The sequence below is a fragment of the Epinephelus moara genome, chromosome 11, assembly GCF_006386435.1.
Source record: "Epinephelus moara isolate mb chromosome 11, YSFRI_EMoa_1.0, whole genome shotgun sequence".
Lineage (NCBI taxonomy): Eukaryota > Metazoa > Chordata > Actinopteri > Perciformes > Serranidae > Epinephelus > Epinephelus moara.
Window position 1 is genome coordinate 22,759,970 of NC_065516.1, and position 27,188 is coordinate 22,787,157.

At 40.8% G+C, this 27,188-nt stretch overlaps 2 protein-coding genes across 4 annotated transcripts; one reads left to right on the forward strand and one right to left on the reverse strand.

The window, feature by feature from the left end:
- Positions 1–4,701: 4,701 nt before the first annotated feature.
- Positions 4,702–17,381, reverse strand: fbxo15 (F-box protein 15). Of its 3 annotated transcripts, none has more exons than XM_050056811.1 (9): positions 17,052–17,381; positions 13,995–14,099; positions 10,416–10,655; positions 8,697–8,900; positions 8,471–8,600; positions 8,283–8,365; positions 7,135–7,280; positions 5,600–5,724; positions 4,702–5,299 (listed from the first exon to the last, which is right to left on the reverse strand). In XM_050056811.1, the coding sequence occupies exons 1-9, from the start codon at positions 17,138–17,140 to the stop codon at positions 5,033–5,035; spliced, it is 1,389 nt and encodes a 462-aa protein (XP_049912768.1). In that variant the 5' UTR covers positions 17,141–17,381; the 3' UTR covers positions 4,702–5,032. The 3 variants fall into 3 exon arrangements, with proteins under 3 accessions (XP_049912768.1, XP_049912770.1, XP_049912769.1); XM_050056813.1 differs by having other exon boundaries at positions 10,416–10,687; positions 17,052–17,077; XM_050056812.1 differs by lacking the exons at positions 8,283–8,365; positions 8,471–8,600.
- Positions 17,382–22,930: 5,549 nt separating this feature from the next.
- cbln2b (cerebellin 2b precursor) lies at positions 22,931–26,072 on the forward strand. The gene is made up of 4 exons (XM_050056712.1): positions 22,931–23,163; positions 23,561–24,103; positions 24,781–24,900; positions 25,017–26,072. The coding sequence occupies exons 2-4, from the start codon at positions 23,816–23,818 to the stop codon at positions 25,212–25,214; spliced, it is 606 nt and encodes a 201-aa protein (XP_049912669.1). The 5' UTR covers positions 22,931–23,163; positions 23,561–23,815; the 3' UTR covers positions 25,215–26,072.
- Positions 26,073–27,188: the final 1,116 nt, after the last annotated feature.

A 27,188-nucleotide genomic window follows, 5' to 3' on the forward strand; every position in this document is an offset into this window, starting at 1 on the left:
TCAAAGCGCCAAAAATACATTTGAAAAACCCAAAAGCAATGTCTCTTCAATCCACTTCAATCCACAGACCTTGTTGTGAGCAGTTTAATGTAAGAACTATTTTCTTGCTACCGAACTACACCCATATCACCGCACAGAATAAAGCATGCTAGCTCACCTAGCACCACTGAGCTAGCAAACGAGGACGGCATTAATGTTTCCATCTCTCACTGTCACAAGCATGAGCCTCTTGTCCATGAGTAGATGCACGCTTCCTTCTGTGCAGCGATACAGTTGGTTGGTGTAGTTTGGTAGCAAGAAAATAGTTCCTGCATGAAACTGCTCACAGCAAGGTCTGTGGATTATCTTGAGTAATCGGGTCATGATTTTCTGTGGATTAAAAAAAAAGAAGCAATGTCTCTTCAATCCACTTCAATCCACAGACCTTGTTGTGGGCGATTTCGTGTAGGAACTATTTTCTTTGTATCGAACTACATCCGTTTCACTGCACAGAATAAAGCGTGCATCTACTGCTAGCTCACCTAGCACCACAGAGGTAGCAAACCTTACAGCTCAGTCAAGGAGGACGCCATTAATGTTTACATCTCTCACTGTCACAAGCACGAGCCTCTCGTCCATGAGTAGATGCACACTTCCTTCTGCGCAGGAATACGATTGGCCAGTGTAGTTTGGTAGCAAGAAAATAGTTCCTACATTAAACAGCTCACAACAAGGTCTGTGGATTATCTTGGATAACCGGGTCATGATTTCTGAAAAGAGACATTGCTGTTGAGTTCTTCAAATGTATTTTTGGCACTTTGAGCACCACAAGCCGAGTGCCATCTAGTTCCATTATACTGTAGAGAAGGCAGACATCTCTACGGTCGATATCTCCAACACTCTGCAACTCAAACTAAAACAATCTGATAAGCAGCACTACAGGTAAGAGGAAAAGTATGTATATCTTATCTGGGGTGAACTATCCCTTTAAGGCACTTATAATCCAGGACTGCTCTTCCGCAGTGGTTTACTATTATTTATAATATTACTGGATCTGTATTATTGATGCATTACCACGTCAGCAGCTGGTCAAGGTGAAGCTACTTCATGCATTATTGGGTAGTTTCACCTATAACTGTCAGATAAATATGGTGAAGTGAAATTTACAATATTTTCCTCTGAAATAGCAGGAAAGTAGAAAGTGACCTTAGTTAATTAGATAACACCTCCACTAGAAGGAGAACTGCAGGTGATCATTACTCTTCTGCTATATATCACTGCAGACCGAGGCAACACTGGACCGTGCAGCAGGAATGGCACCCCAGTCATATTGCTCATTGAGCTCTCGGAGCCACAGGACGAGCTGCAGCTTTGATATAAATGGATTTCTCCACGCCCGTCTGGCCGTGATGCACCATTTAAAGGGGAGAATAAACCGGGGATCTTCCTGGGCATCATGAGCCTATTATAATGCTGTCACCCCTCGAAGCTTTCCCCAATATCCAGTTCCACTTTCCTACCGGGATCAAAAGAGTGGAGGAAGTAAAGAAGGCGAATAAAAGGGAGAAAGGTTACTGCTGGTCAATGGTGCTGTAACGGGGTTCACTCCCAGTAATGTAAGTGCCTCACCATCTGTTATTTTGTGGCATCCACAAAACACATTTTCTGAGATTATGCAGTTTTGATTGTGTTTCTTTTGGCATAGGTGTTTCGGGCTGTTGTGGGTGATGTTTTTCAGATAATTACAAGCGTAATTAACTTCTCTGGCCTACAGTGCTCACCCAAAATGTGGGATGATAGGGGTGAGGCGTTGCACTCACTGTGACTGTCTCCCAGTCTTTTGGGAAACACAAATTGAGCTCTAATATATTTTAAATCAGTTAAGGTCATTGTGGATTTTGACATGTGCATGCAAGCAAACACACACACACACACACACACACACACACACACACACACACACACACACACACACACAATCAAGCACCCCTCGTAGTGAATTTCATTAGTTGACTGTTTTCCTCCAATAAGTGGGCTAAATACGGACTGTGTCATTGGCTTCCGTGGCTGAATAGTTTGCGAACCCAGCTGGTCACTCACGAGGGAGAGAATTAAAGGCTAAAAATGGAAGCAATTTTCTTCCAAGATTAGCCTGTGAGGAAACTAAGAAAGATGAGTTTAATGAAGCTTTATGTCACTAAATTTACCCATTCAGTGGTTTGGCAGTGGATTCCTTCCAAATCGTTATTTGCTGTTAAAGTCTTTTAAGTTTTGATTAACATACAGGCCTGCAATTACTTTACACAAGAGCAGGAAACGAAAGAGGGAAAGCAACATGAGGAAGAGAAAGCGAGTGTGACACATTTCTTGCACAGTGCAGAAATAATCCACAGAGAAGACACTGGTATTGTGGTATTAATAAAAACACTGCTAATCATTTATGTGTATGTTTCTCTATGATTATGCTCGGGCTGCTGAAAGGATGGAGAAAATGTAAACCACTGCTGTTTATGGACTCTCCCATTGTTTACTAAAGAGAGCCATCTACTGGAGAACTACCTATATTAAACTATATTCAAATCAATGTATGTTTGCATTGATTTTTGCATTTCTAATTATAATTCCTTATAGAAAAATAACTGTAGGATCACTGACTTAATTCTCTCTGCAACAGCAGAGACAGAATATACAGTGCTTTCAGTCAAGGCTTCATGGTCCTTGCCCCCCGAATCCATAGTCTTTGTTTAGCCATTACTCACACTCAAACGTTTGGATAAGTGGCTTTATGTTCCTGCGAGTCCATTAACTGGCCCACAATACCCTTGGCTCCTGGTTTTTCTAATAAAATGAAGAATGAAGGATTGGCAGTTTGCAATAGCAGATGTGACAGCAAACAGTAGTGTGAAGGTCACTTTGATGGAAATGTGTTGTAACACACATGTAACCTGAAAGTCATACATGGTGCACATCATTCTTTTCTGGTAATGGCCAATTTCATGTAATTTGTCAGTGCTTTCAGGGTCCAAGACGACAATCCCATGTACTGCTATATGACTTTCATCCATGTTGCCATAACAGCCATTTGGCCATTAAACAGCCCTGACATGGACGGAGCTGGAGAGCATACGGCCTGTTAAATGTTACAAACATGACAACACATGGAGTCCTTATGATTCAGGCAGTGTCTCTCCCCCCGTCACAGTTTTTGTCTCAATTCAATTGTGAAGCTACAAAAACAATTCATCACATATACTGTTGCCCCTCTTTTTCCCTCTGGCTCATTTCCCCCAACTATTTTGGATCTAGTGCCAATGCAGTTGGTGATGTGTTTGGAAAAATAAGCATCTTTTCAAGGTGATGATGACCCTCACAGAGAAAAAGGAAGGGAAGCCTCTGAAATCCTATTACCCAGAGATATTTTATTGCCATCAGCAGTGCTGGCCCATCGGCAGCGCACAGCAACTGTTTCCAACAATTGCTCCCACACTAATTCTATCGCTGTTGCCAGACTTGCCCAGGGTGTGGACATTAAACTCAATTTTCATCTTAAAGTGATTGCATCACAGCTGACAATGCAATTGAGGTAATGTGGGCGTTCAGGTAGAAATGCCACGGTAAGAGGAAACAAAATTTGCATGAATCACACAAAAGAAGCAAAACTTTCATTCCATTTATACATGTAAGGCATGTCCTCATTTTGTGACTATCTAAAAAATTTGAATACGTAGGAGTTAAAAGTTTTAATTTAAGGATTAAAAATCTTGAGGACACACTGGTCTTGGCAAAGGCAGATCTATCCAGAGAGAGGAAGGGAAGGAAATGATACCAAATACATGAATAATGAATAATGAATATATCAGTATTGGATACTTTAAGTTAAAAGGGATCTGCTCAGTGATGAAAGCAGCTATGAGGGAGGATGACAAAGATACTACAGAGTCTCTTCAAGGTGTTGTATTTTCCTCCAACATGCTCACAATGTTTCTATATACAAAGAGACTCAATGTAAAGGGGCAATTAGATGATGTGATCCTTGAATATCCTCTTAGAGTGTATGTAAAAACAATTTCTGAGTCACTAATTGTCATAGTGGCGTGGTGTACTACAGTATAACACTGGGTGAAAAGACCGCAATGACTCAGATCACCTCTGAGGTTTCTGTTTAAATATAGAGTAGAGAATGGATCACATATTCAATGTGAATGCTACGAGGGGTAAAGAGGGTCTACTCATCATCGTGATAAAGATCCACATCTGCAGGAGTATGTTTCTGACAAAATCCAACAGAGTAGGTGTCTGTTTTGAATGTGCTACAGTAACTACTGTTCAGAGTTGTGTTCACAATACCTTGAAAAACATTGATATCTGATCCCATTATTAATACCATCAGGAAAACTGACAATAAGGGCATGCAAATTATTTTTTTAAGATAAATATAACATGATGATAGGGAAAACCCACATCTGGTTATTTGCGCTAGCTTGACTTGTGGGTAGAAACAATGGCGGAGTCGAGACGTAGTCAGGCGTGTAGCGTTCCTTATCGCTCAAATTCAAATAAGAAACAGCCGTATTTGTCATTGTCATCATTCATTGTGGGAATATGATGGTGTTAAGTATAGCAGGAGAACACATTTGTAAATTGGAACTACAAATTGCCGGTAAATAAAACTTCAAAAAGCGGAATTATTTCAGAAATCCATTTAAAAATGTATTTGTTTATTCAGCATTTAAAGACAATATAATGAAAAAGTACTGTTAATGGTGCAAATGGGTTTTTTAACTGTGACATTTTCTGCAGATACAAAAAAAATCACTGAATAAATTGCTATTTAAAAGTATTAATTAAGTTTAAACCTATTATTTAACACTAAAAGCTTCAAATAATCCAAATGGATGGACACTCTTTTGTCCTTAAAAACAAGGTGCTGTGATATTATATAGTATCAGTGTCTCATACAGATATAATATGGTTTAACTGAAATGTTCAAAAAATCATAGCACCCAACTTAAAAAATTAAAAACTCAGAGTGTGTCCCAGAAATACTGCGGGTTCAGTAATCTCGACCAAAATGCTTGTTGACTTTGCCGACAGTCAAACACACGACTAAACTGATGAGGACACACTGCTTCTGTTCCTTCATCCAAACGAGTTTCATCTTAACCTGACCGTCTGAGTCCTGATAGTGGATCAGGAAGTGCTCACCATCATAGTCATAGGAGACAGGTCTCTCCTCTGGCTCCATGGAAACAGGAGAGCCGACACACCAGAAGGGTTTCTTGAATTCGTCCAGCAGAGTGAGACTCATGATGCAGCAGTTCTGGTAAAGAGTAGAGACATAAACAAATGTCAAGACCTGTTTGTTTGCATGGAAGTATGGATACTTCTGGAAAAAGTCAGAACTGTCCAAATTCATGAGAAAAGGAGAGATAACAACTGTATTCTCCTTCGTCCTGAGATAAGAGGGAGAGATTCTAAAATTAACTTCTTAACAGGTGGTCCCTGTTTTTCTGCACTTTTGACCACTTGTCCACAACCTACTTAAGATGTTACGGCCATGCTTTTCTTTGCTCTTACAAAAAATAGTGAGTGTGTGAGTAGCCAGCAGCACATGTTGTACCTCCACTGCGCCCTGCAGGGCCTCACACCTCCAGGAAAGCTTGATGTTGCCAGACAAAGGTGTGTGCTGGGACAGGCTTGTCCCGCTAATGGCAGTCAGCTGGATTAGGCCGTCATGGATGTGAGCTGGTCAGAGACAACAACACACGACAAGTACGTCTTCACACTAGAGTTAGATTACTTGATTAGTTAAGGCTAAAAGCATGAAAATAAAGCATTTAGTCATTTTAAAAACATGGTAGTTAGTTGTTTGGTCTATAAAATGTCAGAAAATGGTAAAGAAAATGTCAATCAGTGTTTCCCTAAGCCCAAAATGACATCCTCACTCAAAGATATTCTGTTTACTGTCATACAGAAGTAAAAAGAATCAAAAAAAATTTGAATTTTTGTCTCTAAAAAATTGCTCAAACCAACAAATCAATTGTCAAATTAGTTTGGATTAATTAAACAGTTGACAACTAATCGATTAATAGTTGCAGATCTAATGCTTATCACATAAGATGATTGAAAACATTATAATGTTACTTGGATTTCAATCTACAAGCAATATAATTATCTTTGAATGCAAGCAATTTCTGAGTGAATATGGCTAGTAAAGTGCTTTTACAATTATTGTTCATACAATATTTGCAAAAATGCAGGTAAACTCTTGAGACTGTGCTAAAAAGCTAGTGTGCAATAAAAAATATCTAAAATAAGAGAAAAATAAGAATTGGAAATAGAAAAATAAAAGGCTAAATATTTTGAGAATTAAAAAAGTATGTAAAAATATGTGGTATAAAATACTGTGTGTATTAGTCTTGTGTGTATGACCTGCTGTGCAGTTTGTGTATTTGTATATAGAAATGTAAAACATGACATTTGGACTTTTTTAACCTTTTGCATTTATAATTCATTATTATCTGCTGCAATATTCTGTGCAATTATTCAACTGTGCAATATGTTTCACCTCTTGAATGTGTATATTCATTTAACATATGCACGTAACTACGTATTTATTATGTTTACTCTAATTCTATTGTTGTTTTATTCTACTGATGTATATATTGTAGTTAAATTTTCATTTACAGCCTCAGCACAGTGGCAATATTTATTTTATTTTAATTTCTTATATCTTAAGTACTAGTGTTAAACAGGGTAGCATAATGCACATTTATTTTTATTTTAATGCACATTTAATTTCTATTTTATTTTATCTTATTGCTTTATATTTACATTGGTTCATTTCATAATCTTATACTTCTTCTAATTCTCTATTCTTTACATCTGAGCAACTGTGATGAATCATACCTTCCCTCAGGGATAAATAAAGTATTTCTGATTGTGAAAACGTACATATTTCACAGTCGTAAGGAAAACTACAAATATGCAGTATGAGAAAAAAGACTAAGCAAATCAATTCTTGACACTTTACATTTTAAGGTTAACGATCATGTGAATCACACCTCCTCCAATTAAAAAGACTGGAGTTTTTAAAATGACCTCTGCAGTACAGCAGGCTGTGTGACTTTGTGAAAATGACTATAAATAAATTACTTCTCCGGCAGAAGAGCTGGGAGAAGCTTCCGGACATGATCTCGCATACGGCGTCGTGGAGGACGATGTGTAGCTGGTAACCATGGAGACCGTATTCAGGGTCTATGTCATCAAGAGGGGGTTTATCCATTGGCTCCACATAGGGGCTGGAGGAGGAAACAAGAAAATAAAAAAGGTAAATGAAACTAAGGCTGCGCTGAGAGAGGAGAGCATTGAGAGAAAGGAATTTCATTAAGAAGGCATTTTGGGGGGTTATTAATTTGTGGACTGTAATCATGGTGTGCTGAAAACACTGTGTTCTCACAAGAAACCAGGAGAGGGGGCTGTCTACACACTCTGCTGAAGTCCGAGGCTCACAAAAGGTGGAGCAGACTCAACGGTGCTGTGTAGGCCTGCTCTCCTCTCAGATGATGAGTGAAGCACCTCCAAGACTATACAGCAACTCCAATACTAAATAACTTTTTTTTGATTTTCCAGATGCATGGAAAGTAAAATGTGTACACACAACATTCGTGGCTCATGACCCCATAAAATAACTTGTGACCCCTCTTCTCAGGATTTGAGAGGCCTACGGAGTGACAATATTCAGTGATTTACAAGAAGGAAAATTAGAAAAAGTACGGATTGTTTTGTTAAATATTTGACTGTGTTAACCCTTCATTTTTGTCCAAGGCCCTTTGAATGTTCCTAAACCCTGTATTAGCAACCACTGATCTAGCCCAGTGGCTTTACATAATTGTGAACGAATCATTTTAATTCAAACTCAACACTACAGAAGCAAATTTAATTACACTCTCTCTGTTTTAAGCTCTGCTAATGAGTGAATTCAATTACCTGCAGTTAACACCTGCACTGTGTCCTCATGGCAATGGATAAAAAACCCGTATCTGGTCCTGACACATGACAAGGAGAACATTTTATACACAAAAATGTGGTGCAGTCACATCACCCTCTGTGCTGGTGATATACAGGCGCCAGTGATGCTGCTGACGCTTCAAATCTCACCCTGCTGCGCATCATAGATGGGTCACATCAGGGGCATCAAATGAATCGCATCGCCCGAATCTGAGCCCTAACCATCTGATGGTGATACACTGCACGCCACGTAAGCATGTGAATAAAAAGGTGCCTGTTCAAGTGCAGCCTACCCAACAGAAGACCCCTGGGTGCTTCTTTCCAGCAGCTTGTGGAAGTGGAGGGTGAGCATGACAAAGGCAACAGAGCACTGGTCCTGCGAAGAGAGCAATCACTTGAAATGCTTGAAAATTCTCGTCTTTTATTTTTCAGCTAGTAAAGCTAATAATAAGCTAAAAATGGCCGCCTGTTAAGTAATTACCTTCCACACACCGATAATTACACCTGTCTGCAGCAGCTTCAATTCAACCACTCGGTCCTGGCCAATGACCTGCGCACTTTCAGTTAGAGCCCGCATGTCTAACGTCGACATGAGGGACCTCCAGCCAGGGCTGACAGAGCGAGCAAAGAAAACAACAGGCTTCAGTGAGAGAAAAGAGGAAACAGAGACATAAGGAAAGAGCGGAGATGGACGCCGGCTGTCTCACTTCTTCAAACCGGGGCAGTCGAGGTCTATCCTCCTGACGCCGTGGAGTTGAAGGGTGGAAATCTGCTGGTAGCTGGGCAAGCAGCCTCCTCCGCTCCAGCACACAGTCACAGAAGTCTCGCAGAAGTGGGACCAGCTCGGCTCGAATGTGACCTCACGGCCTGACTTATCGGAGACCGTTAGCTCCCAGGTGACGTGCAAGTTCCTAGAATAAGAGGCAGAATTATAGCACGAAAGACATGACAGATATTTGGCGATAAAAGCCTGTACATTTGTTTGTGTGCAGTGGTGTGGCGGGAAGCTGAAATTAAGAAGCTTCCTACTTTATAAACAGGGAGATAAGTCACTTAGTATTCCCTGATAGCTACATGAAGACAGAAATCAACCTTCAAACATTTATTTTAAGTCAACATGACGCAAATAATTGGGCAGTGTCGACTCATGCTCTTTAAATCAGCCCAACTATGAGTTTAATGGCTGTAACGTTTCTTTTGACAGCAGTAGGGAGTAGTATGACTCCAGTTAAGCTGCTCTTGCTAATGAAATGATATGCAACGAATGAAATGAAACCGCAGCTGTTGTGATAAATCTCTTGATCCAATTCTGTCTAAACTGTGATTCAGGGCTGCCCCTACTGTGATGCAGCCGGTGTCTCGCTGAGGCACCATCCAATATCAATTAAGTGGAGGAACAAAGCTAAAAACTGGAGCAGCCCAGGAGGCCCCAGATGACCCAGGGGATTTCGCTCTGCATTGTCTGTGTGTGTGATGTCTTGTGAAATGATTATTACCAAGGTAAATCGCATGCTCCTCAGAGTCTCTAACAGACAAACCCCCCACAGGGAATTGTCTGAGCTGGTGGGAGGCGGGAGGAAGGGGGAAGGTGTGTGTGCATGAGTGTGTGGGTGTGGGTATGTTGTGGAAGAGGAGTTGGGGGGCTAAGTAATTTATTTCAACAATTCAGGCAGCCTCTGCGAGGAACACAATTATTTCTACTTCCCCTCTGTACCACAGCGACTGCCACAGAACTCAAAATTGAGTGCTGCACAGCCTCTAATCAGAGGTTATAAAAACACAGCAGAAACCGCGGTGGAGGCGATGAGGGAGCTTTCCCCTGCGTGCTGGCATCCCCCTGAGCAGGCATCTCGCTCAGACAGAGACCTCCTTTCTCACCTTTAATAAGAAAGTGTCATTAAGTGCGATATGAAAAACAAACCACGCTTTGTTTTTGATAGCCGGCGGCTTGAACTGTCCTCTAGTCTCTACCCTTGAACTTTCTTGACAGCGACTCGGGTGGATCTCTAAAGTTTTAGTGTTTGCTAACCACAAACAGGGCAGGGGTTCCCATGATACCTCGCAGAGCTGCTTCCCATTGTTAAAACAGCTAGACATACCAAACAGATGGCAGATTAAGGCGCGGTATACAAACTATGATAAACACACCTTTTGGTGGAAATAAAGTAAAGCAGCAAACTGTAAAATATAAAACTAACTGACATAAGGATTACCAGAGAAATAATGAGACCTTTTTTTCTCACCTTAAGGGGTTCAAATGCTTGAAAAAAAAACCCGGTAAGCACTACTTACAAACAACACTTGCCGGGCTACTCAAGTGTATGCAGAGTGAAATCAAGTGTCCGGTACATTAAACAAATCATACACCCCAGGTACTTCATCTAAGTGCCTTTCAAGAGCAGTTTCTGCCTCTCTCTGTCTCTTACCTGAGGACCCGCTCTGTTTGGCCGGGCAGCCCAGTGTGACGGCTGATGAGTCCAAGATGTCTTTTCCACTTGTCCATGTCACACGCGGCTACAGTCCTGAAGTGCAGCCACTTCCAGTAGCCTGCAGCCCGATCCTGCACCTCCACTGTGGCCATCTTCAGCAGCAGCTCGTCCGTGCACTTCGATTTCCACTTTCTGCGCTTGCCGAACTCTGCCATGTGTATCTTCTTCCACAGAGCACTGCATGGATGGTACAGAGAGGTGAGAGGTTGCTGTGAGTAATAAGAAAATGATTAAATGGTGTCAATATGTCTGATGTGCTAATTTGTGACAGGTCTTTCATTCTAAGACAACAGAAAATGCAACTGATTTGTCCTTGAATGTACCCTCCTTATTCCTCGCCCCCATTATACCTTGCGTGAATTATGGGAGTAAGTTCCGGCGTTGAACCGAAATCGGCAATGTCTAGTGGTAACAGTTTGTTTACAGTACTCTATTCTTCTTTTCAAGAGCAGCTGGGAAATAAAACGTGGAACACACTACCTGTTATAGCTCAAACAGGATTATGTGATCATACCTCTGCCACCTCTGACAGCCATCTCAAAGCATTGTTAGCACGCTAGCAAATTAACTTTAACATGTCCTGAGCTAGCTTAAGGTAAACATCTGCTCCTTCTAAAGATGATTTATGATTTCTGATGACTTATTAAGACATACTAACACATTCGGCAAACATTTAACATAATTCAGTATTAACTGTAGCTCCATGTTAAGTGAACAAATGTGATGTTTCCCAGCTAATCCTCCGCTCGTCTACGTTAACGATGCAGTTTACACGTTTTTTTAACTTCTGATTTATTAAAAACTGTTCTGAGTGAAACATGAAGCTGAATTTAGCAGTAAACAGGTAAAAGAAACAACTTTTACCATTCATTTTTTATATGATATAAAGGAAGTACGGTAAATCAGTAACACATTCTCAGCCCTAATGTCAGACGGGGAAAGACACGGATATCATGTAGTGATGATGAGTGACGGACCTGTCAGTCTAGGTGTCATTCTCCTCTGCAAAGTCTGATTTAATACTTTTTCGCTATGTCTCGTGAAACTCTTGTGGTTTTATTTCTCATATCAGTGGTACCTTTGGCAACAGGAACAGTCCCTTTTTGTTCTGGTTACATGTTCAACACACAGTTGCTGAAGACAAAGATTTAGTTGAGACTGGTTGTTAGTCGTTACAGACACGGACAGTGCAACAGGTACTAAAGCTCTGCAAAGACATTTCAACATTAGTTAAATCTTTGCTAAAAAATAAATCAGTATTTGCTAAACTGATGGCAAATTACTTTCCAAAAAAATCAGCATTAGCCGTTAGCCACCAAGAGTAGCCACTGGGACTAACCACAGACAGTCTATTGGACTAACTAGCTTACTGCTACTTCCACTATCTCACTGGAAGTTACGCCTATAATCATTTCTACAGTAGTGCCCTCAGGAATAAGGTGGATATGTTCTGATAAAGCTTGCCAGTCTTTAGGTTTCGTGGAAGCTTCTATGTGACTTTATATGTTTTACGAGCCATAAACGCAGATATTCTTAGAAAAAGCAGCAGTTTTCTTACAGTCAGTTTGCTTTTTATCACTAGTTTCAGTTTGCTTTACACTGTTTTCCATCATAGTGAATTATAGTGTTTTCTGCAAGCTGCACAAATTACAACCTGTCAGGACGTTTGAACGTTCGTCTCCGTTGTTAAGAATCATTACTCATGACAGTTTACGACAACCACTAGTTTTGATACTGCCTGATATGTAGTAGCAAAAAGTACAACATTGTGGAGTGAAGCAACACAGCAATCAGTGTTACTAATACCTAATCACACTCTTCCTTATGGGATGTCGTGTCCAGTTTTCCGAATTTAAGCGGACATGAAAACTGCCTCCCAAAAACAAGTCTCTGTACAGTTTATATTATATATATAGATTCTAGTTTCTATATTATTTTCTAACAAGTCAGTTCATGTTGGACGCCTTTAAGTGAGCCATTTGTGGTGAAGGACAATGAGGTTGCCATACTGCTTGTCGACAAAAGAGCTGTCACGTTGCAAAAAACACTCCATCTAACCCAGTCACTGCTGTTGAAACTGAATCCAAAACTATCCATTAAAAGAAGTGAACTCATCTGGCGATGCAGAGAGTATTTTTTAAGGCTGAACTGAACAGTTTGTATCTTCGATGCATCATTCATAACGTTGACATTTGAATTCTAAATCAACATTTGAATGCTGCACAGCTGCACAGTTGCAGAAAAAAAGATTAAGCTTCACTATTATTACTGGTATTATGCTATTAGTAGAATTAGATTCCAGTGGTGGCTGCGTAGAATTGTTTTGAGACTTCTGAGTGCTGTAAAGTCCAAAAGTAGAAAAATAATTGAAAAAAGATTGATGTAATCATTCCCAGAATTCACAGCATGCTTTTATCTAATTAAATATTCTGCTTCAATCCATTTTTTGTTGATGTTTCACCTTTCAAAAACAGTTTCAAAATGGTTTGCTCTCCAACTGGCTGCACACACAGCGGGGCATGCACCTGTATTAAAAGGGTGGTCTAACAACAATCTAACAGCACCATAAATTACATTTATTCATTAAAGGAAGCTGATTTATATAAAGAAAAGACTTATTCATTTAATCTGCTGAATCACTTTATTGAAATTGAGCATTCTGTTTGAGGATTTTTTTTTTTTTTTTTAGGGTGGTAACGTCATAAAATATGACAACAGACCATTAAAACCTTCATTTTAAAACAAAAGCTTTAAATGTCAAAAAAGGACATTTGGTATTATTTTTCCAAATTATTTTCAGTAGACTTTTTTCAATAATTTTCAAAAGAAATTTGTCTTTCTCTTGAGATAAATAAGAATAGTGGAGGCCTAAAACTAAAATTAAAATAAATGAAACTTGTTTTCACAAATACTTGAAACATTTGGATCTTTACTGAAGACAGGATGAATAAGTGTTACTCCACCAGAGCTGAAATGATTAGCTGAGGAAAATAAAATCAACAATTCTGAGAACCAATTAATCACTCAAGTCGTGATTTAAACAAAAATGCAAAACTATTCACTGCTTTCAGCTTCTAAAATATGAATATTTTGAGGTTTGGTTTGTTGATCACCTTGGAGTCTGGGAAACTATAATGAGCAGTTTTTACTATTTTAGATCAAACAATTAATTGAGAAAATAATTGTCAAAATAATTCAGTTCAATAAAGCCCAATATCACAGATTACAATTTGCTTCAGAGGGCTTTACAGCATACGACATCCCTCTGTCCTTGGACCCTCACAGCAAAATAATCTATGATAATATTATTTTTTTTACAGCACCAGAAGATTTTTTATTTGACTCAAGTAAATAAGACATAAAAACTTGACAAGAAAGAGATTTTTCTGCAGTGAAGTGTAGATAAATCCCCTGACTTGTAAGCTCTTTTTACCTACTTTTAGGTTGGATCCCTGAAACACTCATGTATTTAACGTACTGCCCGTGCTGCATTAACAAGATCTGGCTGATACTTACTGATCATTGGCGAGCTGATAGAAGAGCTTATTGACGTGGCTGACAGTATGAAGAGCGGAGGCATCCAGGTATGACAGAATCTTAATCAGGATGTGAGATGGCAGTCTACAGGAAAAAAGGTAATTAGACATCACTACAAGGAAGCGACACCAGTGTTTCCATGCCACCTGTTGTTCAGCACACAGTTCTTTAGAGGCACTGGTGCATGAGACAAATGTGCTCTCGACAGGCTTCTTGGCAATCCAACCACACACTTCTGGCAACAAAATAAAATGACCTGCGTTGGTGTTCTCATTAAGTAGATTTGGTATTAAAACAAACAACAACATTCAAATACACTTAGACCACAAAACAGCAGCAGAAGGTGTTACATCCTGAAAGACACACAGTCGTTCTGACACATTTGCTCAGATAGTGTGAGGCAGACCCATTCTCAACTATTAAGTGAAGTATTTAGGTACACACAAAAAAAGCTGAAAAAAGTTGTGAAAAGATGCTGTCCATATCTGTCATGGAGATATATCGATCCAGTTTGCCCGGTTGCACCCGTTCTGCTTAAAGATGCCGATTCCATTCAATTTAATCTCTTGATTAAGGAATATATTGGTGTTCATATCACCTGCCTGCTCAATCACTGACAGTCCACTGCATATCAAACACAAACCACATGAAACAACTTCAGAAACCAGACACAACATGAATAAAACATATTTAGCCTGTATTCAAGCTTTAAAATTCAAATCACTCAATTAGTTAACCTCTCATTGACATTTGGAGCTGTCAGCATATACAGAGATACTGGTCTGAGTCTGTTTTATTTCTAAAAGTTTGAAAAGGGGAAAGGATGGATGGCAGAGTTGATGACATCCAACACAAGTCATAAGTTACAGTATGTCCACAATACTGCCGAAAAATGTCACATAAAAGTCGACATTTTGTCTTCTTAAAAGTCTAGGATTAAGAGGAATATATGAAAATAAGAACTGTTGTGTTTTTGTTACCTTAAAATGAGCCGTTTATATCGGCACAAGGAGCACGTCCTTGTCTGCAAAGTTTGCCATGTTTCTACAGTAGCCCAGAATGGACAAACCAAACACTGGCTCTCAGGGATGCACAATATTGGATTTTTTGCCGATATGCTGATATGTAACAACTCATTCGACTGGTGACCGATACTAATTGCAATATATCCACTTTTGTCCCTGCCTAATGTTACTGATCATCAGGTCTCTTATGTAGTGGAATTAACATCACATCATGCATGCATACTCTTATCGTGATGGCCCAACATTAGACGGAGACATGAAATACAATACTTTTCGATTGTATGTATTATTCATTCATTATGCCAAATAAGAAAAAGCGTTTTGGCAGATTCTGATATTCTGATACTGATGACATACTGATATTATCAACACGTTGCCGATCACGATATTTCATTTTAATGCAATATCGACTTATATGTGCCAATATTAACATGCAACCCTACTAGCTTCAGATAGATATTCATGTTTCTGCATCAGCCACTGCAGTTGGCAGCCCCTTCGCGATAAGAAGTGTCTGAAAAACACTTTTTTTTAAATGTAAAACTGCTTTATTCTGTGTTTTTCCCGGTTTAAATCACCAGGTCCATTTGTGTTGGAGAGGAAGAGACCTCTGCTGATAATTCATCTCCTGTGAAAAAACCTCCTGAACGTCTGGATGTTAATTTATCAGAGAAAAAGAGGTGAGCACATTAGCAGGTGCTGAGCTAGCAGCCCAACTGACAAACCGAACAGCGTAAGAGAGGCACTGATTTGTAACCTAAAACAGCTTTATTCAGTGTTTTAACCACTTTAAATCACCAGGTATGCTTTTTTCAGAGAGGAAGAGACCTCTGCTGATAATTCAGCTCCCGCTATAAACCTCCTGAACAATAAAACTATAGTCAGTATCTAACCAGGAGAAGTTTCAACTGGTTGCAATCTGTAATCCACACTGTTATAGGCCACTAGATCCCCCCAAATCTTACACAGTGGGCTTTTAAACCAGTGCCTACTGAGTCCAAAATTCCCACTGAGGCCACCTATGATTTAAAAAATTTTTAGGGACAGATAATTGCTTGAAAAGATTGTATTTTTACACTATCTATAGGCTTATATCCACATCACTCATGCTGAATAGGCTAGCTGTGAAACGAATGGCTGATTAATCAATTAGGGGATGAACAGGGAAAGAAATCTGTAAAATTGTTTTATATTTTATTCACAGTTTACCTCAATTATAAGACAAAAATACGAAATATTGTCTGGTTTTATCTTCTCACACATGAGGATTTGCTTTTTGTTATGTAACAGCAAACTGAATATCTCTTGGTTTTAGAGTGCTGGTCGGACAAAATAAGCAATCTGAACACTTCACTTTTGGCTTAGGGAAACTGGGACAAGCAAAATTCACTTTTTCTTTACTGAAAAGAAAAAACAAATTCATTGTTACTTACATCCCTAATCTAAACTACATATTTACGATAACGTGTCAAGCATTTTTAGGGTGGTTTAGTCAGGTGTTTGCATTGCTTTAGGTATAATGTTCCAGCAAACTGTGAGCAATTTTTAAAAAGGGATTGGGTAATGTGAGCATAATGAGGTCTTGAGACACAGTTTCTAAAAGAAAAAATAAATTTAAAAAGTGCTTTGTGTGCATGGTAAAACAATAACCCTGCTAAATATGAATATTTATCTGCTTTAACAGCATTACACCCTTGTTTTGCAGTTCACACATAAGCCTCAGTGGTGCTGAGGCAAACAGTTGTATGCTGACTGGTGTTTCATTGCTGTATTTACTGCCTCCATTCAATGGGGAGAGAATCAGATTGCTTAATATGAACATGTGAGGTGTCTTCCACCTGTATTGATTTCTGCTGTGCTTTTATTGTGTTTTGCCGCAAACAAACACGGTCTATAAATCCTTTTACTTACAGGGCCAATAAAGCCTTGACTCGCCACAGTGTGTGAACACTGGCAGTCTGAGGTGTTGATGTCACGCAGGTGGAAATATGAGCATGTTCTGATGGATTACCTTTCCACAAAGTTCAGAGATGATTTGTCAGCTCTTTTGGTCGTCCTCACTGCCCGTACTCTGGAGGAGACTGCTTTGGGTGCCGACATTTGTTTCACTGGTCTTGACCCCTCTGAGTCAGACACAAGGTAATTTATGTTTGAAGGGACGTTGAAGCCGTGTAACGTTTAGTTTGCGTACAGGCTGCGGAGTAAAACAAAGAAATACACTTCCGTCACTACGTAAACTCCGTAACTTAGCTTTAAAAAATAGCGCGTCTCCCTTTTTGTCGCCACTTCGTGTAAAAGAAAAACTGTGTTTCTAAACTGTCCGCGTTCGGTTCTGTCACCATGGTAACGTCCGGTCAACTTCCTTCCACGTGCAGAAATAAATCTTCCGGTGGGAAGTGGCGACATTACCCTTCAAAATAAAAGCAGGTAAACTTTTTATTTCAATCATAGACTGTAAATTCTGTAATATTTTAAAGTACACATTTTTTCTTTGATTAAATTAAAAATAATTTGTTTGATTGTGGTTTAATAACTCGGTTCAGTTTCTGTAGTGTTGCTGTGGTTTTAAAGGTGTTGAATAAAATAAGGGACTAAAAAGAGGCAAATTTAAAACAAATTGTTTAAAACAATAGTAGAAGATATGTTAAATTTCAGTTTCTAGTATGTGTCAACCTCTTTAAGCAGTGGATCCTACATTTCCCATAATGCAACTTGATGTGCCCATAATGAGACAGTCCCTGCCTTGGTGGAAAAAAATCCCTTATAACTTTTTACCCCCGTTTTTATTGCAAACTTCCTATTTTAAATTTGCAGAATCTATTTTTTGTGTAATTTAGGTGAAGATGACAATGAGGTTCACTTCCTGTTTTACTGTCCTGTACATGAAGACATAAGGAATGTACTTCTCAGTAAGATGACTTTTATCTATGTTGATTTCTTTTGGTTGGATGATCATGAAAAATGTGAGTTTTGTTGTAGAAAGGGAACTTTTTTGTGGCTGAATATCTTCTCCAGGCCTGGGATAGAAGGCAGAGTATTCTGTTTCTGGACTGAGGAGTTAAATGACATGCGCTTTAGATTGTTACTGCAACGTCATTGCAATGGTGTCTTGTAAACCCACGAGAGTTGGGCACAGTGTTCATGACAAATAAAAATCAATCAATCATGTAGACTCAGAGCCTAAGCTGACATAACTCATATGACACAGGCCGAATCAAGGTTATTTTCTCAGACTTGACAAACTCTTCCAGAGCCCCAGAAGACATTATGCAAGCGTTTTAATAGGGGGAGTATTAAAGGAATACTTAACTCACAAACGAATCATTTGCATATCAATTACTCACTCCGTATTACATTGAATTCATGAAGGAAACTTTGTTTTTAATCGCATGGCTCCACAGCAGTGGTGCAGTGAAGGGTATACGTACACAGGTATATGAGGTAGACTCACCTCCTTTTTTGACCATTTGCAGTAAACCCACCTATCAGCCACTGAGCCACTGGAGTATATAGGAGAGTATACCAACTTCCTCCTCAGTAACCCACCCACCTACATAGTAAGTCATCTGGCAAGCACATGCGCTTTAACTCTGTAAGTGCATCTCACAGAGCTGCCCAGGCCACTACTTGCCTGTGTGTGAGACTGCTTCTGCAGAAGTGAGTTAAACAGTAAGGTTTTAGGAATAACACATGTATTTGGGATGTTCTGAGCATACAACTGAATAAATGAGACTTGGGTTCTACTGCACAAGTTGTGTAAGACTTGGTAAACAGATGTTTTGATTTAGTTGTTAAATACGGCCCCCTTTTTCTACAGTTTATCAAAAACTTTCATATTTTTTTGGATTCTTCGTTCACCATGGAGGCATGCAAGAAAAAACAGGTTTTCTTCACAAATTCAACACGACACAGAGCGAGTTATTAATACAGGCTACAAATGATCCTTTTGGAAACTCATTTTGGGCGCTTGTATCCACAATCTCATTCTTTCGGTCACTACCCACACCTCATGACCATAGGTGAGGGTTGGGACATAGATGGACCAGTAAATTGAAAGCTTTGCCTTCAAAATAGGGTAGAGGAGATAGGGTAAGGAGCTCGGACATACAGAGGGAGCTCGGAGTAGAGCCGCTGCTCCTTCGCGTGAAAAGGGGTCAGCTGAGGTGGTTCGGGCATCTGATCAGGATGCCTCCTGGGCGCCTCCTGCTGGAGGTGTTTCAGGCACATCCCACTGGTAGGAGGCCCCAGGGCAGACCCAGAACACGCTGGAGGGATTACATATCTCATCTGGCCTGGGAACGCCTTGGGGTCCCCCAGGAGGAGCTGGAAAGAGTTGCTGGGGAGAGGGACGTCTGGGGTGCTTTGCTTGACCTGCTGTCCCCATGACCTGGCCCCAGATAAGCGGATGAAAATAGATGGATGGATGGATGCTCATTTTGTGGGTGAAGTATGCCTTTAACAAAACGCATTAATGGAGAGTCCAGGTTACATTAACTGAGCAGATACTTAGGTGCATATAAAGGTGAAACCACACATGCATGCAACATAGTACATGATGTAACCTCCTGTGAATTAATATAATTACACACAAACAGTGGTGGATGAATAATTCAGATTATTAACTTAAATATAAGTCGTAAAACTTCAATGTAGAAATACTCCATTATAGTCCTGCATTCAAACTTCAAGACCCTTGATTTAGACAATCCAACTTCATGTTGTGGTAAAGCATCTCTTCATTTTACATAACTACAGTATATGCTTAAATGTACTTGGTTACTTTCCAACATCAATGTAGGCTACATGTGCTCACACACACACACACACGCACAAACACAATCAGATACACTTCATTACCTGCTGCATTTGTCTCTGTAAGCTCTGAGTCATGTGTGCCAGAGTACACACAGAGACAGAGTGCATATAGAGACACATACAGTCTGTTCATCTCTTTTATCTACAGGCTGTTTTAGTTGTTTCATCATGAATTCAGCCCCATACACATTACAGCTGCTGCATTTCTTTGTTCTGTGTACCAGAATTTACTTATATTTTTTCCTATTAAATAAACAAATATAGTACACATATAGTAGTTTTTGGCAGCTTAGAGTAGTGAGTGCCAAATGTTTAAAGATATTGTAGATGCCAGCTGTACGATACATTCTGGGAAATAAAGATGTAAAAATATTAACAATAAAATGATTCAGTAATTGTCATCATTGTCCTGTTGCCACACAACACAACTAAACCCAGCCAAAATTTGTATGTCTGGCCCATGTGGGTACGAAATGGGCTGAAAATGGGCCCTATAAGGGATTGTCCATGGGTTCCATATTGACCCAATGCTAATGCCCACATGGGTGGGTTTACCCAAGAGAGCCCCATATAAGGTGTCCATTTTGGGCCCACCACAGTTGCTACCTCGGTAGTGGAGCCCACCTGGCTAAACCCATCCATGTAGGCAATTGGGTTAATGTGGAACCCATGGACAATCCCATATAGGGCCCATTTTTCAGCCCATTTTGTACCCACATACAAATGTTGGCTGGGATATGTAACAAGAGGGTTTCCAAAATGGTCACTAATCAAGATACCTTTCATTCTTTTTAACTTAGATAAGAACAAAACTTCAGTTTCCCATGCGACTGGTGTACATTGTTAAGATTTGTAGATACATATAGACACACACACATTGCATTTACCTTATCAGATTTCAAGTCGAATTAACCATAATCACAATGTACCTTTATTCAAGTCTTACTCCTTATATTCAATGGTTTACCTTAAAGCAACCTTCTTTCATCCCCTGAAGAAAACTATTCTGGTCTCTACAATTTCATCACATACACACACACTCATACACAAAAGTAAAACCAGTTACTGTAAGCTCGAGCATGCACAGTACCGCCTGCTGTAACCTTTCTCTGGGTTAGCAATATAACTCCTCGTCAGGGTGTTAGCCCAGCACTAGCAGGGGAGTAACAGGCAAGATTGATGTTATTTGTCTCCTCACACATGCTTAGATAGAGGTCACATCTTACTGATGTAAGACAAGACAGACATAACCAAATTCACTCAGCGGTTTCTTCCAGGGCTGCGGCGTGTGTGTGTGTGTGTGTGTGTGTGTGTGTGTGCGTGTGTGTGAGAGAGATAGAAAGCTCTCATATGAACTCGTTTGAGAGTCTGACCTCATTTCAGATATGAAGATACAGATTCATTTCAGGCTGCACACAAACAGATGGACAGGCAGGCAGATGGACGGACAGATATCGGCTATAAAGTGGGTATTTGAAACTCTGTGAAGCATATGATGGTGTGAGCACGCACAGAGGGCCTCCTCTTATTTTTAGGATGTTTTATGCATAGTATTTGTGACAGAATTATACGACAAACTGTGATAGGTGTGCAGACTCTGTTGTAACAGGACTTCTGCATTAACCAAAAAAACGTAAAGTCATGAAAGGAATCATGCTGATATAAATACTCGTGTGCTTTGTACAGAAAAACAAACCAGACTGAAGTCCTTTTCTTTGCAAAAACAGATGGCTCGCGTTAAGACCCATCACATAATCGACCTCCCGTTCCTGGAAGCCAGTAGGCTCTGCTAGCTGTCAGGGAAAATAACCATAACACTGTTGTCGGTCTAGCCGATCAGCTTGCCTGATGGAAGTGAAGTCCCTTTTAGGGCAACGGCAGCCCCTGGTACGGCAACGCCATGTAGGCCACATCCCTTCCCCTTGCATGTCCCCTCGTACTTGACATTTGATGTTTTCTGTAGCTATGTGTCCTTCTGAAGGCCTGGGGTCAGTTGTAGCTCTTGGATACCTGATGTCACTCTTCCGCATGGTTTGTCAGTCAGCTCTGACAGTGCAATGTTTGTCAAATGGGGCTGAGAAAGGGGGGAAGGGTCGCCATGATTAAGTCTAAAATAATGTCCTCTCTGTGCACTGCGAGTCGCAGATCATTGTACAAGGACAAAGCATTTATGGAAGCCTCATTCTGTGTTTGCGTTACGGCTTTTAGTGCTTATTCATAATGACATTTACCTTTAAGTAAAAGATTTAGTTTAGTCCTTTCTGCCTGTCCATTTGCTTGCATGCATTCAAAATTCAGCTTCCAGTTTTGATGAATTGTGAGGGAAATTCAGACGTTTCCTCCCATTATTTACTTAAGCCGATGAAGCTGAAGACAGGCCGTACAGTGCCTCCTCTCGCAGATGTGAATGCCATGCATAATCTAGTCGGTTAGCATATCTTTAGGTCGGAAGATGACAGCTCATTAAAGGTCTAACGTGAGGGTTCACCACTCATGAAGCCCACTCTCTGACTCTTGAGAGGTAAGGAGCACTGATAGGGACCCTCTACACGGTTTTTCAAAGGATGATGACATGTCAGGGACTGAAAAGAAAGGCCAAGGGGTGGCACAGAGAGGGGTGCAGGACATTCTCTGTGAAGTGGGCATTTTCTGAAGTGTCATCTGCTTTCAACTTGCTCTTTGGGTGTTTGTTAAATGTGAGTTTCGTGTAAAATTATTTGCTGATGTCACAACACACCAAGCAGTAAAACATGCAAGGTGGATATCACACGAGATTGTTTTTTTAATCACCTCTAAGCTTTGATTTTTCCTCCGAACCAGATGCAGCACATTCTGCAAAAGTCAAATCCGCCACTGGATGGCGCACAAGTATCTTTATTGGAGTCATAAAAACGCTTGTTTAAGTCTCAAATTAGTAACATGTACATGTATGCTGAATGTACCATACAACAGCAAGGTTATCCGCTGCAACCCCCTTCATTTCGGATTAATCAGGGAGTGACATGAGAAACCCACAGCATATAAATGACAGACATTGAGAGCAAGTGATCTCTGCTGTCCCGGGGGGCCCCTGAGCTCACAACATCGAACTGATTAATATGTAAACAAAGCCATTAGTCCACGCATGTGCTCTTAATTGCGGGATACTTCTGAAGAGTCTTGTTGCAGTGGCTACACACAAAGAATGGGCGTGAGTTGTCCCTCGAAAGGGAGCCCAGAGACTCTTGCTTTTTTAGCACCAGCGATCTGAGCGCTCAGTTCACAGTCTGCGAGAGACAGAGAGCATACCAGCGGGATGGATTGCACAGGTAGGTCGTGATTTACCTCTTTTCTAAACAGAAACGGATGCAAAGTGCTTGTTTCGCCATAATTTCCAATTAGAATGAGGAGAACATTTAACTGTAACACGATTTTCATTGGACACTTTAATTTGTTACCAAGTGCTGTGGCGCACAGTTATAGGAAACAACCCGCAGTAGCACGACTAGTTGTTTTGCTCAATAAGGGAGGGGTAGAAAATGTTTACTAATATCAACAAAGCGATTTTTACATTTTGGTATTTACTGCCAGCCACTGCCTTTCATTTTACGCACGATAGCCATTTTACGCACACATGATATGCTCAAGTTTAATAGCTAAACTCTATCATTTTCTCCCTGCTGCTGTCTGATGTGAACATTCTCATTTTGTCTCTTAAATCATCAGGATTTACAACAACAGTTGTCTGAATACTCTCCCAAAATCAACTAAGACGCACAGGAGGGAGGGGAGTCACAGCCGGAGAGAGTCTGAGTGCGTCTGTGTGTCAGAGGGTGTTTGAGAGAGTGAGGGAGCTTCACAGATAGAGGAAGAGAGAGAGGGGAAGAGAAGGGAGTAAGTCTGGACCAGGTGATCGAGTACTAACAAACCTCCAAGGGGCTGCCGGGTTGTATCAGTGTGCACGGGATCAGCGATCCGACCATGGTGCCCGCGCGCTGCCCGGGACCCTGTGCCATGCTGGCACTGGTCCTCCTCTTGGGATGCGGCGTGGCTTTCTGCCTCGGCCAGAACGACACGGAGCCCATCGTGCTCGAAGGGAAGTGTCTTGTGGTGTGCGACTCGAACCCTTCTTCTGATGGAGCGGTCACCTCCTCGCTTGGCATTTCAGTCCGCTCCGCTGGGGCAAAGGTGGCTTTTTCCGCCGTGCGTGGAACCAACCACGAGCCGTCAGAGATGAGCAACACGTCTATGACCATCTACTTTGACCAGGTCAGATATCCACTGATTTTTAGCACTAACACAGCACAGTGAAGTCGAATATTAATCAGATATGGGCCAGAGTCTCAGCTCCATTACCATTTTCTCTCCCTTTTCTCCCTACACCATACATACCATGAAATTGCCGTGGGCGAGCAGAACTTGTTTAAGGTCATGTTTCATCGATTTCCTATCACTGCTCACGCTCTGTGTGATCTGAGCCCTGAGTATCTCTAACCTAAACAACATGATGCTGTTTTGCTTTGACAGGGGCTCATTTAATGCTGTGCGTAATTGGCGTGATTTAGAGCTGCGCTGCCAAAACGAATAACCATCCACGCAGGATCACTGGTCACATATGCGTCTTAGGCCTCGGCCGAACTGACATGTGCATTGTGCTGCTTTTGCTCGGATGTTCCACTAACTTGTCACGGCTGAGGTCTTTGGACAGCGGCCTGTTATACGCATCAAATTGGGAAGCATCCCAAACTGCGACTGAAGTGCAGCCTTACAACATTTGGCATAGCAGAGCCAGAGTATGACTGATACGCCTCTCTGTAGTCACTGTGCGTGACAGAGACAAACAATACATTACTACAAAACCAGCTGTTGTGTTAAGTGAAGCATGCAGATGTGAGAGGGAGAAATAAATAAAGCGCTGTCTCATTTTGCGTCCCTCTTGGTCACAGGTTTTAGTGAACATCGGCAACCATTTCGATCTCAAAGCAAGTGTTTTCCAGGCTCCAAGGAGGGGGATATATAGTTTCAGCTTTCACGTGGTGAAGGTCTACAACAGACAAACCATACAGGTGAGCACTTATGAAACACTTGGTCTGCGTTCAGCATTTAATAGATGCCATTTCAGTGCACACACAGAGAGAGAGGTGAGACTAAACACGAGACTAAACTCTCCCCTCTCCTGCAGGTGAACCTGATGCAGAATGATTATCCCGTTATATCAGCATTCGCCGGTGACCAGGACGTAACGAGAGAGGCGGCCAGCAACGGAGTACTGCTGATGGTTGAACGGGAGGACCGCGTCTATCTGAAGCTGGAACGGGGCACCTTAATGGGCGGATGGAAATACTCCACCTTCTCAGGCTTTCTAGTCTTTCCTCTATAATCTAATCTGCGATGATCCACGTCGCACGGGACTCTGCTTAGGTTGAGGAAAACAAAAAAGAAAACACAAAAAAAACATGCCATTTATTTTCAACTTAAATAACTGTCAGCCAAGGAAGCCGACGAATATCTGTATACCTACACTCGTCCACTATCTAGTCAAATATGAACGTTTCCTTGGAGTTTCATATATTCAAAAACCATCAGTCAACTTTTACGCAATCTGGATGATTCAAGTTATTGATCGGCCCAGTGGCGCGTGCTTGTCGGGAATGTGGATTTTTTTCTTGCTTGGAAAACAAAACTTTGCCAACAGACAAACGGGTGTATGGGCAAAAAAATGGACAAGGCAGAAGACGATGAAGTGGAAGAACTGACGTCCTGGACAGGCCGAGTGTGTTATGCTCTATTTTATGTTTGTATAGCCTTAAAGAATATATGGTTTCCGTCCAAGTGAAGTATATGGAATTATGGACAACCTGAGAAGAAGTGCTTTCACGCCCAAGGCATTTTTTTTGCACGAATGGAAGTTTTTACTTTATGTTTTGTGCTGTCAATGGTGTTGCGTTTGGATGCTGAACATATTGAAAATAAGCCAAATGTAGGCCGCCGACGAGTTTATTAAAAAGAGAAAAAAAGGCGACATATTTCAGCCACCGGAGACGACTTAGAGCCCTTTTATTAAAGAATAACTATATAATTTATAAAGTACATATTCACATTATTGTGTGTTCTACATTTCGGAATCTGCGTAGCTTTGACTGATTTAATGTTCAGTGACGTTGCTCACCAAATGTACATTGTGGAAATAATAGAAGAATCCCTATATGTCCCGCTTAATAAAAGATATTGTATTGTATAGGCTAAGCGCATTTATCACTTTTTATTCACACGACTTGGCATTTAAAGGGATCAAAATGATGGTTTGTTTATTAGAAGTGACAGCTGTGTACAGTAACTTGGAGCGAACCAAAGGCCTCAGGAGGAAACACAGTGTGACCAGCTCGCTTTAGCCGCTGTCCGAGGTGCTGGAATTTACTCTTGGCACTCCTCATCCAAAAAAAATCTCGCAGCTGCACTTGTTACACGTTAAGAAATAAATCCAGCGACTTATTTTTCACAACATAGCTGCACTTTTTTTTTTTTTTTTTTTTTTTTGTAACAGAATAACATTGCTGGAACGGAAATACAGAGCATCAGGTTCCAGCACGGTGCGCCGGTGCGCCTTTACGCAGCGCACCACGGATAGAAACAGCCAGGCGCGTCCTCCTATGGAACATAAACCAACCCCGATTTACACAAACATACGTCCTGATGGAGAATCACATATGCTCGAGTGTGCTATGATAAAAGAAGGCAAAACATTCTCTATACTGTGGTTTAACACGCGCAAAGAGTCCCCGCCCTCTGGTGTAAGTTTGTTTTTTTTATCACATAATTGGTTGCCAGTATGAAAATCAACGTTTTGGGATAATTCCGCCCACACACACACACCACCCTCACCTTCCCTCCTCATCTCTCCCTCCCCCTCTCTCTCTCTCTCACACACACACACACACTCAGTCACACACACCCCCACCCCTTCCCTAAACTAAATTCAAGGCCATCTCTGAATCTGAATCAAAGCAAAAGAACTAACTTGTGCCAGAATCTTTTAATGAATTATTTTTTTTCCCAACTACTATCCTAAAATCAGAAGATGCAGCACACAGTTGAAGAGAAACTCAGCTGCCCTATTTTTTAAATATTTTAACACAGTTTACAGGGCTTAAAATGATATTAAATCAACATTCCGTGGGACCCTTGCTGATTTTATGATGCACAGTGATGAGGTGAATCCAGGTGAACGCCTTTATCCTGTACTGATTTCCCTTGTTAAATCGGTGCCAGGCGCAGATGAGTTTGGGCTAACTGAGGTATAGGCACGGCTGCAGCTCAATATCAGACACAGGTCCCTGCTGTTTTGTACAATTAT

Coding starts and splice junctions, on each gene's coding strand:
- fbxo15 (XM_050056811.1), bottom strand. CDS start 17,140: ATGTCGGCACCCAAAGCAGTCTCCTCCAGAGTACGGGCAGTGAGGACG. Junction 8,601..8,696: donor GACTGCCCCGGTTTGAAGAA/GTGAGACAGCCG, acceptor TCGCTCTGTCAG/CCCTGGCTGGAGGTCCCTCA. Junction 7,281..8,282: donor ACCCAGGGGTCTTCTGTTGG/GTAGGCTGCACT, acceptor TTCCTCCTCCAG/CCCCTATGTGGAGCCAATGG.
- cbln2b (XM_050056712.1), top strand. CDS start 23,816: ATGGTGCCCGCGCGCTGCCCGGGACCCTGTGCCATGCTGGCACTGGTC. Junction 24,104..24,780: donor TGACCATCTACTTTGACCAG/GTCAGATATCCA, acceptor TCTTGGTCACAG/GTTTTAGTGAACATCGGCAA. Junction 24,901..25,016: donor ACAACAGACAAACCATACAG/GTGAGCACTTAT, acceptor CCTCTCCTGCAG/GTGAACCTGATGCAGAATGA.